The sequence below is a fragment of the Patiria miniata genome, unplaced genomic scaffold, assembly GCF_015706575.1.
Source record: "Patiria miniata isolate m_02_andy unplaced genomic scaffold, ASM1570657v1 HiC_scaffold_6, whole genome shotgun sequence".
In the NCBI taxonomy this organism is placed as follows: Eukaryota; Metazoa; Echinodermata; class Asteroidea; order Valvatida; family Asterinidae; genus Patiria; species Patiria miniata.
In genome coordinates, this window is record NW_024037073.1 from 1,330,737 (window position 1) to 1,348,801 (window position 18,065).

Consider the following 18,065-nt stretch of genomic DNA (forward strand, 5'->3'; position numbering starts at 1 on the left):
TGTCCACGGATCACAAAAAAAGTTGAGTGTTCTTTCAGCAAAACGAAAACAAATCACATACAGATCCATGTGTGTGAATTGTATTCGTTTTGCTGAAAGAACGCAAGACACCTTTTTAGTGATCCGTGGACAGAACTTTAAAAACGGTGGTTGTGTTTAAAACTCCGTAACTTGAAAAGTACATAAGTGATTTGAATGATTCTTCTCCTAAAAGAAAGCTTATGAATGGGGCTTTCATATCCTTGATTTTAAAAACGCTTCATGCAGAACTTCCCTAACAGAATGGTCCCAACATTTGGGTTTCGTTTTGTTTTTACTTACCCTGTATTCACTGAGTCTAAAATACTTGACTACATTAGCTGAGCTAGTGTTGATGTCCGCCAAAAATAGTTGAACTATGAAGTATGATTATATCAGCCATCTCTTATGTTAAGACGCTTATGTAAAGAATACGTTTTATAATTGCAAACGCGTTGATTTTAATTAAAAATTTTTAAATGTTGTTTATGTAACAAAGATGAGAGTAAAGACAATTTAATTTTCTGTTTTAAAATTTGAAAACTTTAATTTGTTCAACAATCTTTTGGCCAGTTAATTTTTACCACCACCGCTGGACGGCTGTTTTCTACGTCAATATCTCGAATGTTAGTTTGTGAAACTGCAGTACAAGAAACAGTTTCGTGACAACCTTTTGGAAATTTTCCTATGTTTATTAAAATCAATTTTGTTTAAGTTTACAAGTAACAAGAACGCACCATTTTCCTAAATCCTAATGTACCAATGCTAGGTTGTAGCCTCTTCCGGATTTTTATAAAATGTAACTTTTCGAATTGTTTTAACAATTGTCGTTTTGTCCTCAGAAGATCTTTAAACTTTTTATTGTTGGAATATTTGAATACAATTAGTGCAAACTTCTGCTTCAAGCATCAAGTAAGTTGAAAACTTTTGAATAAAATATTGTGGTGAAGTACCTATTCCCCTACATCCTTTCGTTATTAGGCCAAAAAAAAAAAATATGTCGGTCTCTGGTCAGCGCGCGCGTCGATTTTAATCATGCGCGTCGATCTTTTTTTTCTCCAAAATGTTCCGCAGTAGCTCCAACAGCGCCCTCTATTTCCGCACCTCCTCAATTTTTTTTACCAAAGAGCACCAAGGAATCGGAAATTGCACCAAGGCAAATGATCGAAAGCACCAAGGCAAATTATGGAGGACACCAATGTACATGAGGACACCAAAAAAGCAAAATAGTACCCCACCTTGTCTGTACAATCCAAGCTTGAAGAAAAAAAAAAAAGGAAAAAAAAAAAAAAATCCGCGTGGCCGCGTCAATTTCGGAACTTTGGTCTGACCAGAGACCGAATATTTTTTTTTTTTGGCCTTACCTGTATAATTCAATGTCTATACGTGAAGCACAACCCATAGGATAGATTTATATTGGTTCATTTTTACCTTGTTTAAAGTTTTACGTGCCAGCCGTCATAATCCCTAATTGAACTGAGCATGCGCAATACACTCGCTGTTGCTACACCAACTAATGGCGTCCAACACTGTACAAGGGGTGATGACAGTTCGACGAGAGTACGAGAACATTTGTCGTGATTTTTCGATCTGATTTGATGCATTATGTGATGGATTGCTGGTGCTGCACGTAAGGTGACAACATGCAACCAAAAGTCAAGCCGTTGTGTAGGGTTTGAGAATGGAATTTGAAGGTAAACTTATTAATCTGTCTTTCTGACAGTGACAATTGAATGTCTGATGCTGGTGCAGGCATGGAGCACTGCGTTGCATTGATTGTTATTTTTTGTTAATGTTGTTATAAATCATGGTTACATGTATGTTGAGTGTTACACTTGCAGGCCTATTCTAGATTAGGGGAGAAAGGGGGTCAGACCACTCGACTGTTGAGATAGCCCCATAAATGTGGCCTATTTACTGGACTGCCTCCGTAAACATAGGCCACACATCCACATGTACAAAAATCGTGTCGACGGAGCCAAATTTTGATTTTCACATTTAGGCTTAGTTTGTAGGGTTTTTTTGCTTTAGAAGCATACTCACCCTCTTTATAGGCTAATCAGAAAGTGCTGCCTTTTTCAGATGTATATTTTTCGTGAAATTTCCAGATTCATTTTTACACGTTTGTGTATCAAAATTTCAACATGAAATTTCACAAAAATTAGACATCTGAAAAAGGCCCCTTTTTTTCTTCCCGGATGTTTTTTACACAAAATTGTCAGCAAATTTGGTCCGACACCCCCCCCCCCATTGAAAATGTTCTAGCGACGCCCCTGCATTGGGTTAGGGTTGCCTGACGGGATACAGTAGTGCTGGAACTTTCCATACAGACGCGCGCGTACGCATGCGCATTGACAAGTACATTAATAGTCTACTAGTCTTAATTCAAGTCCATACACAACATTTCTTCAAATCATTACCGTACAAAATTTACTGAAATTTCCCTGAACTGATTTTCAAATTTAAATAATACAACGCCTGAATAAGTCTCGCCGTCATCTTATTGGTAAGTCATTGATCACATGTCATTGAATTATTCATCCCAACCCACGGCCCCGCAGCACAGCAAAAATAGAAATTCTATTCCATGGTAAATAGAAGTTCCATTGCACGGTCACACGATTGCGGCTCTGATCTGTCCGATCAGATGACGAGGATTTATTCAGGTGTTGTATAAAAAAAATAATGAATTGTTTTACATTCGTCCAAAAAAACATGTCTTCGGTTTCTGGTATGGAGCTTGCCCCAAACGTGGTGCGGCGACGCATCTTCAAATGTCGGCTGATGACTGCAAATGGTGCCCGACTAAATTGTATGGGAGCCGAGAGAGGCCTCATAAAGCTTATACTCGATCGTAACCCCATCTAAAAACACGTTTCGTGCAGCAGCAGGATTCCAGTCAAACCAGTGAGTGTGGCGGTTTTGAGACATCATCTTACATGTACATTGAAAAAAATTTTTGCAGAAGCATATGGCTACGGCGACGCGCGCAAACCAGAAAACTGCAGCCTTTTTTTTTTTGGCCTTAGTGCGGTGGAAAGAATAATTTCATTCAGTGACAGATGGAATGTTCCATTCTCACCACATGAAATTATTCTTACCATTGCACTCATAAACATTCATTATTTGTTTAATTATGGCAGTCCAATACTAGAGTTTCAATGTTTTCCTTGACAAATCAAGAATCAACAGTCCAATCTTGTTGACTTTCTTGACAGCATTTTCTAGTTCTGGAAATTTTGAACTGCAACCATGTACTACATGTGGGAGAAAGTTCAACCCAGACACCTTGGTGAGTAACGTGAAAATTTACACATTTTTAAAAGTCATTTACAAACAGGATTTGGCATTTACTTTACTTTTTATTAATTTATTTATTATCGTGCAAACAAGATATAAACTTAACAAAAAACAGGCCGGAGGATTTCCCAAAAGTGAAACAAATCACTTTTGAAAGGGATCTCCAGACAACAGGAAAAAACAAACATTAAAAAATAAGCATAAAAAAATAATATAGTCTAATTATATGCATGTACATACACACACATGCTACCGGTAGCATGTTTGTTTATGGTGTATATCGAGGATTTTCTTTTGTTCCTCTTCCCTTTTCCTTTGTTTGTACTTCGCAACAGCTCTCATTGGTTTTGTACACGTTTTCGAACTGAGGAGTCCTTGATTTGGTTTCTGACCTCGATTCATCGCTGATGTTGCATGTGTGTGTCCTCGATTTACATCATAAAAACAAACGCACACACGCAAGTGTGTATTTGCATGCAATCGGGGACCCCCTATTGTCCCTCTTTTGTTTGTACTTTAACTTTTTACGAAGACCTATGTAGCTCCCATATGTTTTGTACACATCTTCAAATTGGGGACCCTTTGGGAATTGGGGACTCTCTCAAAAAAATGGATACGCATATGATATTCATTATTATAGTTTTTACCTCGGTATCAGTTTTTGAATATTCCATCAAATTCAAGCTCGAATAATTGAATACTACACTGTACATTATTTGAAAATGTATAGCACTATAAATGAAAGTCCTGTTCTCAGATGAAAATTTAACAGGAGAAGGCAATTAATTTTGAATGCAGGTTCTCTTAATAATGGTGAAATGAGCCAAAATTTGTCTATGCTTGCCGTTGAATTTTCTTTTCTTGTTTAGTTATTTCAAAAGCACTTATTATCTGAACTTTCTTCTTGTGCCTCTCTGTGTGATTTATTCAGGTCAAACACGAGAACATCTGCAGGAAGACGCAATTGAAGAGCAGACAGAGGAAAGTGTTCAATTCGGCCAAGCAGCGTATCGCAGACACAGGGGTGTCACTCAAGAATTTAAAGACACAACCGGGTGAAGTACAGGTAAATTTGCAGCTTAAAGAAATGAAAGTCAACGGACTAATAACCAGGAGAAATTTTGAAAAATTATCAATTGTATACAAGTGGTCAATTCCATGTATGTGGTATATACTATTATTATTTATATCAGGTTTTCAGCGGTAAAAATAAATCAACGTATTGCATGCTTTCATACAAAGTACCCGGATGAAAGCAATATTATGTTAGTAAAAGTACCCGGATCAGGACAATATTACTTTTGATATTGCCCTCAACTCTGCTACATTGGATTCAAACTGGCCAATTGACCGATGCAAGCTTGGTGGTGGAATTATTCAGACATCTGCACTTGTAAGCAGGTGGTTGTGGGTTCAGGTCCAAGATGTGGCTCCCAGCTGTACATTATGCTAAACACGGCTTTTGATAACCAATGGGGTGACCAGCTTCGGTAGAGTAAAGAGAGAGTAAAGTCTGTCATGAGCCAATGTGGCACGTCAGGTCGTTTATCTCCAGTTTCAGTAGCATGAAACGACTGAGAATATTTCTACTCCCCCTGGATGGGATGCTAGTCCATCGCAGGTTACTCCCTAGCTAATGCCGGTACCCATTATACTCCTGGGTGGAGAGAGGCAAATGGGGGTGAAGTGGCTTGCCCAAGGACACAACATATGACCAGCAGCTGGATTTGAACACCTGACCCTCTGATCATGAGTCATGAAACCCTAACCACCGGGCCACACTCCCAACTTCGCCTCACAACCTCGGTAGGCTGGTCACTAATAGATAACTAGACTATCACCGCTGTCATTGATGAGCATGGGTTCCATGAAGGTTGCTCAAATCTTGGTTAACAATGATCCAACTGGCTTCAGAATGAACCTTGAAATATATCAACAAAATGTCCAGAGCCTTCTGTTTTACAACTTTTCAAACATGCATCGATGGGTTAGGGTTGAAAAGGGAAACGTAGTGATTCTGCCTTATACATTTTGTGTGTGTATGTCATTAAACAGCCTCAGCCAATCAAAGACACACATTGGAGAGAGCGCCACCTGGAATTTGTCAACGCGATTCGCTCAGCAAGGGGGGCACAGAAAGCGATTCGAACGGGCGGTCCGCTGCCGCCACCACCCCCACCGTCACAGAACCCAAGTAGGTCTCACAAAATAAAGACATTGTAATAGGATCAAAACACGATAACAACATTTCATCAAGTTACTCAGGTACAGCGCATTCCATTCCATCAGCAGTCAGTTGCTTTTGGAAATTCAGTAATATACCAATAACAAATGCTTATGAGTGCAATGGTAAGAATAATTGCATGAGGTGACAGATGGAATGTTCCATTCCACGAGGCGAAGCCGAGTAGAATGGAACATTCGATTAGTTACCGAATGAAATTATTCTTTTCCATTGCAGGAATGTGAAACATTCATAATTTGCTTTATACAACACCTGAGTAAATCCTCATCATCTGATTGGTCAGGGCCACCAACCGTGTGACCGTGCAATGGAACTTCTATTTACCCTGGAATAGAACTTCTATATTTGTTGTGCGGCCGGGCCGTGGGTTGGGACGAATAATTGATTGACATGTGATCAATGACCCACCAGTCAGATGATGGGGATTTATGTAGGCGTTGTATAAACACACAAAATATTCACTCACCAAAAAAAATCAATCAATCAATAAATCACCAGAAAATGTCAAGTGTTTGTTACCGCTCATTACTGCGTTATTATTACAGCGTTTTTTTTCTTTTTGCTTACTCCCAAATATATGCTTAGCAACACATTATGCTTAGAAGCTCGTGGAGTTTGGCTCAAGGAACACCCTTGGAACACTACCAAGAAAATGAAGTGTTTGAAATGGAACATTCCAAAAGGAACATGACACTTAGCAAGTTTCACGATGGTCCCTCACTGTGCAAATTTGATTGATTCCTCCAGATTACATAGGATGTCCGCACTGTTCCCGTCGCTTCAACCCCACGGCTGCCGAGAGGCACATACCCTTCTGTGCCCAGAGGACCAAGACCCACGGGACACCCATCAAACCACTCCACAAGAGAGCAGCGGCCGATGTCAGCTACAGCTCTACGGGAGTTAGAAAAGCTGTAAGCGCACAGCGCCCGAATTTTGTCATTTTGTCACACCAGTGCTAATGCTGATAACAAATTAACAGATCCGTTGCATTCAGCAGCAGTCTTTGAAGTGTTTAGTTAATAATTTTAAATCAAAGTTCATAAATACCTAAGACAGTCTACCCATTCTTATTGGTCGAGAGCTGTCACCTGGCCGGTCTTGAACGGATGATAAAGACCGTCTGGCTGGTCTTAAACACTTTTCCAGTGTCACGTGAAATTTGGACTCCTATGGAATCCAGCGGTTCGCGCGAGAAGTACGCACAACTTGTTTATCCTAAATGTGCACAAAGCTAAGCCAAAGCTTAGTTTTTAAAAAATTGTGTAAAACTTCTGCATGCTTTCAGTGGATTTTGATGAAACTTGGATGCAGTGACTCTTGGGTGGGAAGACACAATTACTCAGGTCAAAGGTTATGTAGAGGTCATTTGCGGTCGTTTAAACATGCACAAAATTCGACGTTTTTTAAGAACACAGAACATATAGGGATCGACAGTGAAAAAAGGGCAACACATGCGATCAGCGGATCACCTTGTTTGTTTTCTAAGCTAGGTTTTTCCCTTTATTGATTCAATATTTGAGTAATCATAAGCACGTAGTAGTTTTTCAAGAGTTAACAGGAAAACAATTCATAGCCTGCTTGTGCAGGACTTGAATCCCTGACCCCTTTTTCTACCAGAAGAGATGTTTTGATGTTGTTTATACAATTTCACACATTGGTGTCCATGTTCAACCAGGGATTTTTGGAGTTTGGGAGTCAAGTGAAATGTTCGTTTCTGTTCCACAGTACGATAATCAAGTCGTCCGTAGGAAAAGCAGTGCCAACCCCTACGCCTATGCTCAGCCGACAAATGACTTCTCTAACATGTCTGTCTACTCGGCTGCTTATGGGGGAAGGGGACCTGAAACTTCTTACAGACAAGGTATGTAATATCCCGTCAGCACTTTCACAAATACGTATTAAACAAATTCATTTACAACCATTTTGGTCTCCGGTTCATATAATGACTGCATGATACATGTGCACGCACCATTGATTATCAGCCCCATTGGCAAAATGCCACTTTGTATGTCTTCCCGTTCAGTGGTTCTAATGCTACTTTGTATGCAGTGGGCCTGGTTTAAGGTAAAATAATGTCACGCTTATGAACCAGATAGTGGCCCTGAGTTACGCTGAATTTAAATTTATTTAGAACAGCTCAAGTCGACCCAAATTTAATTTGATTTTAGACGTGTGAACTTTTTGTGGAAAATTTCTATTGACTTTGCTTGGGGTGTGCATCTATGGGTAGTGCGGAAACCGGGTACCCGTTTGAAAAAAACAAAAACAAAGAAAAAGACAGCCAACCCCAAAAATTAAATTTCGGAAGTTGCTGTTCAGATTGTGCATAAAGGTTCGCACGATATATACTTCCACATCAATGCGTCAATACAGCAAGATACAAGTGTGTACAGTGAGCTTAAAAGCTTTAAGGCGTTAACTGTCATTTTTGCAAGCATCACAAATGTGAAATGTGGGTTTTTTTATGTTAAACTTAATTCTAGTCTACAGAATGATTCAATTCGGTGTGACAATGGAATGCCAGTATAAAACAGGCACACACAATGTGCTTTGCCAACTGGCTCTCGAAATATCTGAACAGAGAAATGCATACAATGATACAAACACCAGTTTTGTCAAAACCACCTACCCCATGAAGCAGGTGAGGCGACCATCCAAATTATTGCAATTGCCAGAGTTATTATGGTAAATGCATTTGTTTCGGCGTTCAAAGGTATTGAACTTAGTGTTGTGCTGAAGAATTAGATTTATTTTCACCTACCGGGTATTTTTGGTAAAGATTATACTAATGTTTGCATTACTCAAGTGCATTTGCTTTCAGAAATTGCGATTCCATAGTGACATCCTGCTTATAGAGTTTGTCGTTTGTAACAAAATGCATGTAATACATCACTGACATACTGGAGTTTCTGATTGAAATATTATCCAGGAGCTGACATCAACAATTGTCCCACCCCAAAAAAAGGGTATTCTTCACTGTGACCTTAGCCTGACCCACTTCAGTGTTACCTCGATAAGCTGGCCTGTACAGTAGGCCAGTCAGTATCAGTCTGACATCTACCCTGGCTGCTCTATTTACAGTCTGATAAGAGTGGACAGATTGTTATCTGAATATAACAATTAATTGAAAAGTTTGTGATGGTACAGTTTTGTATCTGTGGCGTGTGTGGTCAACAAAACTTGATTTTTTTTAAAACATTGTATGTTGTGTTAAACAGGCATGCAACTTTTCCTCGGATCTGCTGATTTCCTCGTTTTTTACTTCTCATGAATGCCATTACAAATTGAAAAACACTGTACAAAGTCTTGTGTGGTTTGCAGTTTCCTCGTTTTTCCTAAATTCCCAGTTGCATGTCTGGTTAAAGATAATGGGACCATTTGCGAATAAATATCGTTTGTCGATTCAAGGAACAACAATACAATAAAACTGAGGCAGGCTATTCAAAAACTAACTTGTTGAAATGTAAGCTCCCTAAGTTTCTCGATGCAATGCAAATCCTCCCCTCCAAAATGTTTGTAATATCTTTTGACTTGCAACCTCTTGTGGTACGATCGCCAGTTTGTCACTCAGGAAAAAATAATCCTGTTTGCAAATGTTGTCCTTTACCTTCAACTATAAATTATATTTTACAAAAAATGTGACAGAAAGTGATCAAAATTACTCCGAAGTTATATTCAATTGACAACCTGTATTTTGCCCGTTAAATTCAACAGAATTTAGAAGCACACAAGCAAATGCAGCTCCCAAGTATTCAGGATACACTTCGCATCAGCCCCCAAGCCCACCGAAAACAACTCAAGTCAACAACCAACGAAGTACGGCCCGATCCGCGCTGTCTTCGGGACGCAACAGAACCGCTCGTCCAAAGTCCTCAGTCCGGTAAGAAAAAACCTTAACCTTCATATTCCCTTGCATTTTTGGATTTTAACTTCCGAATCCTCCAAAGTCATCTACTTTTCAGGAATCCTGTAGCATCAAATCTTGAAGAATGTGACAGAGTAAAAGGGCCAATAGAACATACAATTACAATAATTGTTTACTTTGTGTGGAGTTAGCAACAAAGTTGCCTTTAACCCTCTGCAGTTGTGATCTGCTCTTTTAAAATGACCGTAAAGTTTCATACGTGTAACTAGACAATTATAAATTGTGTTTATAAGGCAATTTTGCACACTTATTCTGTGTTGTTTATATTATTTTTTGTATCTTTCAGGATCTTTTTCAAAACTATATTTTTGGAACAAAGCCAGTATTTGGTAATTCGTTGTCGTTTCAGTACATGCCAATGAGCAAAGCTTCCTCACAAATGTTTCAATGAGCAAATTTGGGTTCACACTTTGAACAGAAAACACCTGAACTGAACAGTGTCTTCCTGAAATGACATCACAGCAACAGCACCCTCATTTGTCAGGAAAAGCAGGGACTTTTTTTTAATATTTAAAGAAGTGCGCTTTTGTATAAGATTAACCAAAAACACATGTCAAATAGTTTTCATAAATTTGGAAGGAGTAGAAAGTTTCACAAAATATGTTCCCAAGTAAAATTCACATCATGGACCCTTAAATGGAATGCACACCAGTTTTCAGCTTTTAACGATAAGTCTTACCCCCTCCCCCAGTTTTTCAGACAAAGTGGACGTGGAGACTTTTCAAACAAACGGCGGTGACACCATACCCTCCCCACGCCCGCCCTCCCACCCCCCGCCTGCCTACCCAGGAACCAACGGCTCCTCAGGCTACCATGGCAACCAAGGTAGCTACCGGACAACCAAGGCTAGCGAGATGAGGTTACAACGTGCACAGACTGCTGGGAACGTGGGTCAAGGGTCATCGCCTCGGCAACAACCCATGGAGGTCGGGGGAAGTGGGAGGCCCATGAATTCAACGTTTACCTGGAGGGACAAGAATTCACCAAGTTTTGAGACGTAAGTGAATGCGGAGCAAGTATTCTTTAACATTTGTCCTTTTTTTGGCAGCAAGAGATAAGAAATTCTATCCAACCACAATTTTTTTTAATTTTTTTTTTTACAGAGAACTAGTAAATGTATATTCATTAACTTGTATTGCTAGATACTTGTTGGGCGTCTGTTTTATGTTCAAAATCAGGAGTTGAATTTGAATAATTCCTCGTACACCGATTCACGTGACCTAAAATTCCATTCAGCATTTGAATTCTTTTGATGTTGTGTCACTGTATCTATGAGCTCCATGCGCCACCAAGAGAGGGCGCTTTTTCACCATCTTCGAGATCCCCGTTGTGCACGTACTTGTTTGGGCATGTATAGCGCAGAGTACGCATGACTAATTTTATTGTGAAAATGCACAAAGCTATGGCGTGTGGCCTAGTGGTTAGGGTTCGTGACTCATGATCAGAGGGTCAGGGGTTTGAATCCAGCTGCTTGTCATATGTTGTGTCCTTGGGCACGGCACTTCACCCCCACTTACCTCTCTCCACCCAGGAGTATAAATGGGTAGCGGTATTAGCTGGGGAGTGACCTGCGATGGACTAGCATCCCATCCAGGGGGAGTAGAAATATTCAAAGTTGTTTCATGCTACTGACACCGGAGATATACGCCGGCCTGATGGGCCACATTGGCTCGTGACAGACTTTACTACTACATGTACTATGGCGCATTCGCGTAAGGCGTTGTCGGCAATGCGTTCAAATGTCTCTCCAGCCATCTGCCCCAACTCTTCCTTCCATGCTGTTTAGGGAGTACTTGTGCGCGGAGTGGATAGTCAAAAGTCCATCAGCACATGTCAAAAATATGAATTACTTAAACTGGCGAGCTGAAACAATGCAGAGGTTTTGACAGTGCTTCTTTGGCACTTGGAAAGTGCTGCTGCTCAGGCAGTGCATTGATCATAAACCCCTAGAACCATCAGTTCCAAGATTGAGGAGGGTAGTTGGTAGCCATTGTAGCTTGTAGCCCCTCGGAACAAGAAGTGCGTAAGCCATTGGCTTCCCTCACATTGCATGATGTGCAGCTAGGAAGCAAGGGTGATTACATTTTCCGGTTCACTTTTTGAAGCCAGTTCCTCTTCTGATTTCAGAATGACCAAACTTGACTCGCCCGGAGGCATGAAACCTGGTGGCTACACATCTTTACAGAACGGTAACTTCAGCCCACCTAGCCCCTCAGGATCCTCCCCGCGGGAGTTCACAAGAGGCCGGTCTTCCCTCAGCAACTCGCCCCAGTCCTACACCCCACCGCTGAGGGGCGGTAGCCACACCCCGTCCCCCTTGACCTCCCCCATTGACTGCACCACGCCCACTTCCCCAGGGCATGCGAGTATCTCACCCAGACACGGGGCAAAACTGGAGGCAGTGAACGGCGGGGTGCCTGCGCCGTTCTGCTTCCAGTGCGGGACGCAGTACCCGGTCCAGGAGGCGCGTTTCTGTTGCGGCTGTGGAACCAGAAGGGCTTTCCTTACGCCAAACTCACTGAGCTGATCTAATGCCAGGGGGACCTTTACAGAGGGATGCAGGTGCTGTTCTGCATCAAATGTCAGACACAGTACCTAGTCCAGGATGCAGGTGTGGAATAAGAAGGGTATTCCTAACTCCCAAAACGCTGAGCTGATCTAATGCCGGGGGAATAGACAGAGCCATTAAGCCCCTCCCCATGGTGATCTGACCAATCACAGCCGTGATTCGTGTCTGACACGCCTGCATAAAAGTGTGACGTTCATGCACATGTGTACGATGCTCGTTGCTGGAAATGCAGTTTGGCATTTGAAAGTAGCATGTGTTTAATAGCCAACATGGGCAAGGGGCCTAGTGGATCGATCTAACATGCCTATAAACGAGCTCTCATCTCCCAGTATCGGACATAGTTTGCTTCTCATTTGGTTTTTCACAATTTTTTTATCTTTTCATGCTTAGGCCAACAACAAAAAAGTCTCCGGTTTCTGGTCTGCGCGGGCATCGCCGTAGCTGTCGGCAAAATTAAAAAGTTTTTTTTTTTTTTCAATGTAAGATGATGTCTCAAAACCGTCATACTCACTGGTTTGACTGGAATCCTGCTGCTGCACAATTTTAACGTGTTTTTAGTTTTTAGATGGGGTTACGATCGGGTATAAGCTTGTGTAGCCTGTCTGGGCTCCCATATATTTTGCACTAAATTTAGTCGGGCACCATTTGCAGACGGTGCTGTACTTTTGTAATTGTGCGTCTGGAAACCAGACCGAGGGAACAACGGTCGTGTATCTGGAACCTGTATACGCTTTTTAATGAGCGCAATATGGGAGCAGAGTTATGACAGCCTTGGCAGCACAGTCATGCATGATGTCGATGTCGATGTCGCTGTGTGGTCTTTTTCTGATTTTTGTCTTGACTATCCAAATTTCCCAAAGAATGTTCGTGTCGGTCGAGATCATAAGTGGGTGCAGAATTCTCAAGCCTTATGGCATAACTGAGGTCACCTCAAGCTCCACCCTGAAGGATATTTTTGAGAGTTTTAAGGGCATAGAAGCGTCATTTACAATATCAGCCGACATCTGGAAAAAAAAGAAAGTAGGGGGAAAAAAATGCGTCGTCGCACCACTTCTGGGGCAAGCTCCACACCAGAAACCGAAGAATTTTTTTTTTGCCTTAGGTGTTCTGTCTTGATCCAACTGTCCGTGTGTACTTGTACTTGTTTCTGTTCTGTGTTAGTCCGTCCAAGGCATCTCGCCACAAGCCTAGGCTTCTAGAATTGAGATGCCTCCATACTAACACTTTCGCTTGTTACACCTTTTCTACAATTCCATTTACTTGTTCATGTATTCTCTGCTTATATTCTTCATTTGGTATGGAAATAAATGCAAGGTTGATTTAAATTGAATTGAATCTATTTAGATTGGCACTTTTGCCATTCTTTTTCCATAAGATGTAGTAGGATTTTTCCTGCCACTAAAGTCTATTAAAACTATCTTGCAGAGTGTCACCACTTTTTTCCACTTTTGTACTTGATGTGCAGTAAGTTAAGCCAGCTAGATCGTGCCTTAAAAGACAGTTGAGGATTGCTATAAATTATCCTGGCAAATTTTGGATCACAAGCACAGATTCTTTGGTATCAAAATTTAAGTAGTACTATTTAAAATGGTGGGAGTCGAGGAACTAGCTTTAAGCTGGCAGAAATGTGTTCACTTAATGAAATACTCTTCGACCAATGAAAGAAATGTACCAGATCAGATTGTTCTCCTGGGGTTTTAAATCCCACCTCTAAAACTGCAATTATTTTCCACTGTCTTCTCTGTACAGGTTTCCTCAGGCTTAAGAGCTACAGTGCCTGAGGCACTTTTGAGGAATCCTTGGTTGTATTACAAAACTTAAATAATATCAAAAAAGGGCTAATGCCCGATTCCGTCAAATTGATTGACAATGCTATATCGAGTCCTGCCAAGTGTAACTTTTAGGTTTTAATATTTTGTATTGCCTTCAAGATTTTAGAAATATTGTATATTTATGTATATTTTATGCAAGAATGACAATAACTGTATATTTGGAACCAAAAAAACATAGACATGCTCTGTATTTATATGCCTTATAATAAATAAATGTTTCTTTTGCTATCCAAAGAGAATAGCCCAGAGACGTGAGGATGACGTACTTCGATTAAATGCATGCTTTCTTATTGGGTGGGAGAGGCGGTGTGGAGGGAGTTGGTTAACGTCTCCTTACATTCCTACCTAGATTCCATAAGAAAGCACATTGTTAAAGCATGATATCATTACATCTCTGGTCTTTTTTTTTTAATTTATAAATTCATGGCAGCGTTTTGTCATAGGAGACAATCATGAACTTCTTTCACCAATGTTTGTATTGGTAATATGTGTGTGACAATAAACGTATTTTGTTGCTGATTCGGAACATGTTTCAAACACTGTCCAGTTTAATACATGTCTCTAGTATGGGTCTAGTTCAGTAGATGCATAAAAGTGCAAACCAACATTGTTGTAACAATCGTGCAATGTGGCTATGCCATCTGAATCAGTTTCTGAATAACTCATCCAGTTTCTTCAACCATTCGCTTGTTATACAAAACAAATGACACTGATTAATTCAAATCTCCTGCTCCGAATCATTTACAATTCTTTATTTGGCATATCAAGTTGTTGATAATAGGTTCAGACAACATTAAAACTGCAGCATGTCACCATTAACATTAAAACAAGACAAAATGAATGCATACATATAGGCAGTATAATACAACAGATCTAAGTTATAAAACAGAATTGTTCCAATGATTCATTACTTAACTGAAAACTGTACCGTTATAACTGAACTCTAAGGGCATACTCTCCTGGAAACAAGTCTCCCAAAACTCCCTGAATCCTTCAAAACTGTGCAGAAAACAAATACCATATATCCTAAAACATATCCTTGTGGATTTTGAAAGACCCAGAAGGGTTAGGGTTAATTCAAGAATGACTACAATGAGTCAACGTACATGTAACAGTGAAGACATGGACGCATGTGAGGCGTACTGGCAAAATGACACACAACTGGGCAGAGGTCAAAATGAGAGTTTCAGGGGTGTGAAATCTCAGCTTTAAAGCTGATTTCAACTTTTTTTTGTTTTGAATTTCAGCTTTTTTCCATCACTTGCTGTGTACAAAAGTATAGAAGATTTCCAAAGTTCAGCTTTTTTACACCTTTTTCCAGCCGTTTTCAGTTTTTTTTTATCAGTGGTCACTCACACCCCGGTGTTTGCAGGTATTAGGAAAGAGAATAAAATTCCCCTGACGCTGCTGTTCGTTGCACTCCTATCGGACATCCTGTTGACAAGTTATGGATATTTAAAGTTTGCCTGTCTCGACGCGTCAAGAAAAGTAAAATACGGAGAGAAAAGGCCTCAAAAGGTTCGACTGTGTTGTAGTGGTGAATATGAAAGATGCCTAATGTTTTTCCTTAAAAACACTTTCATTCCACGGTTTTTATTGTGGTTCTTTAAAGAGGTTGTGGAATGCTCGAAGACATTTCCGTCATTTTTCGGGTATATGTAGCCTAAGGTGTGATGAAATGAAAACGACTATTGTGTCTGTCATGAAATGAGTACAAAAGGTACTTTTGAGAGCTGTTTTTCAGGTCCTGTTTCGACCCGAACGTGCAATTTGTGTAAAAGTCGTCGTTGGGGGCAGCAAACAAAACATAGTAAATCGTGACGTAATAAACAGGACTCCCGATGCAGCGTAGTATAAACGAGTCCTGTTTATTCCACAACCTCTTTAAAATATGTAGACTATTAATATATATGGGGTGCTGTGGTCCAATGGTTACGGTGTTCGACTTGTGTGCCGTGGTACATGGGTTCGAATCCTGACCATGGGAACATGGTGCTTGTGACTTTACCATTATTGCTTTGTCCTTCGGTTGGGATGTAAAGCTGTAGGTCCCGTGTGTTGTGTAATGCACGTTAAAGAACCCAGTAACACTTATCGCTAAGAGAAGGGGTTTTCCCCGGTGTTTCTGGCAGTGGCTGCAATATGCGCCGCAGCACCTTGTCAACCCTTATAAAGGTGCTACATAATGGGTCTCATATCTCTCACAAACTTACCTTTCTTTAATAAAAGACATAATTTCCAGCGCCTTTAGTACCTAATTGTTGGTAGATACGTGCGCTATATAAGACTCCGCTATTATTATTATTATTGTATCAATAATCTGAAGATCGAAAAAAATTCGATCACATTCATGGGTGGTTTACATTTTTTTCCACTATGGCCCGTGCCCAGTTCGGTCTCATTTTTGCCAAAACGCCTCACATATTCCTGATCCTTTTTCATGCTTGATACAACCACAGTATAGGACTACATAACTGTGGTATCCATACAAAAAAAGATGCCCGAAACCTTCATAAATTGCACAAAATGCAATGATTTACCTCATGTTCTGTAGAATTCTTGTAATCTGAAAATTACAAGTTGAAAATATTGCCCGAAAAGAAACCTGTTAAGATGAGACGTCAAGATATTAGAACACCCTGAGTTGTGTAGAAAAAAGAGGAATATTTCTGAAGCTACTTTCTTTATATAATTATTGCTCTTCTCTGTTCTCTTGGATAGCTGCAAATGAACATGTTATGCAGTATGATGAAAATGATAGAATCTGTAATTAACAATGTCTACATTCTAATGTCTAGATAAACTAAAATATATTAAAATGAATTTTGCACTTTCCATCCAGTCTCTTGAAGGAAAAGGACATTAAATTATTAACATAAACTGAATATTAAATACAGTTAAATTTAGATTTGCATAAATGATTTCAGTTGATTATCATAAGTACAAATTTCTCAAAGATCACGACTCCAAAGTTAATAGACTTAAAAAAAAGGCTTTGCATTACATAGATGCCGGAACTTTCAAATTATTTTAGCGAGTACTTTTAAAAAATAACACGATAGAAAGAGAGCAAATTACAAAAGTTTACAAGAGCAGAAAACATCTTCTTGCCAAAGTGCACCCAGGTATACAAATTCCAAACAAAAACAACACATTTAAGGAAAATGCTGAACAGCCTCTCTTCCAATCGAAAAGAAAATAACTCTCTGGTTATGGTAAGCTGCTTGTGAGCTGTAGGTAGACTACATATAAGGAACCACAAATGAAAATAACTATGCAATTTTTCATTTCCAGCCTCAAAAGGGCCTTTGACACTACACGTATACAGGAATTGATTTCACTCTAGTGCACAAAGGTATAATCCAACCTCGTTGGGGACCAGGGACCGATTTCACAAAACTTGTCTTATCTTACGACTCATCTTTAGACTTAAAACGAGTCCCTGCTCTAAGATCAATTTTAGCTAAGAGTCATCCTAAGACCAATTTCACTAATTAAGCAACACTCATCAAAACCACCAATTTGATGGCTGTTTCATGTTTGTTTTTACCGCTTGATGAAACAGTCGTTGAAAAGAAACGTGCTAAACCAACTTCTCACGCGCGTGCATAGAACACAAACTTTCGCCAGAAAAATATCTCGCTCCAGATCCACTCCAGGGGCCATCACTCCTCAATCTATCAGTTCATTATGGACTTCTAACCCCCATGGAATTAATTTGGGGTGAAGCACTATACGCTACAACAAATTCTCTTTCGTCTTTGCACCAGCCATAAACTACACGCACAAAGTACTACATAATTTATTTTGGGTGTAGTATCAAATTCTAAAAAAGTGCTACAACTACTATACACTAATAGGCTTTATAACACCTCACCCACAGATTCTGTGTCTTGATTGGCCGAGAGCGAGTCACATGTTACTTTCTAATTTTGCTATCTTTCTGTGCACGGTCAAAAGTACTATACCCGTAGCAACCAAAGTACTATACCATTAGCAACCAAAGTACTATTTCCACGGCGCAGTATTTGTGTGCAAATGGATGCTGGTGTGCGCGTTGCGCGTAGCGCGTATTGTTCCAAAGAGAGCGTGCCGCAGACTTGGGTTCATACATTTCGTGAAGGGGTAGTTTGGAAAAGAAATACATTTTCCACCAATTTTGTATTGAAATTG

At 40.1% G+C, this 18,065-nt stretch overlaps 1 protein-coding gene across 1 annotated transcript; it reads left to right on the plus strand.

The window, feature by feature from the left end:
- Nucleotides 1–1,516: 1,516 nt before the first annotated feature.
- LOC119743451 (zinc finger C2HC domain-containing protein 1A-like) lies at nucleotides 1,517–12,482 on the plus strand. Its single transcript, XM_038219854.1, has 9 exons — nucleotides 1,517–1,712; nucleotides 3,237–3,310; nucleotides 4,250–4,384; nucleotides 5,374–5,512; nucleotides 6,311–6,477; nucleotides 7,292–7,427; nucleotides 9,281–9,446; nucleotides 10,183–10,488; nucleotides 11,619–12,482. The coding sequence occupies exons 1-9, from the start codon at nucleotides 1,700–1,702 to the stop codon at nucleotides 12,016–12,018; spliced, it is 1,536 nt and encodes a 511-aa protein (XP_038075782.1). The 5' UTR covers nucleotides 1,517–1,699; the 3' UTR covers nucleotides 12,019–12,482.
- The last annotated feature ends 5,583 nt before the right edge of the window (nucleotides 12,483–18,065 follow it).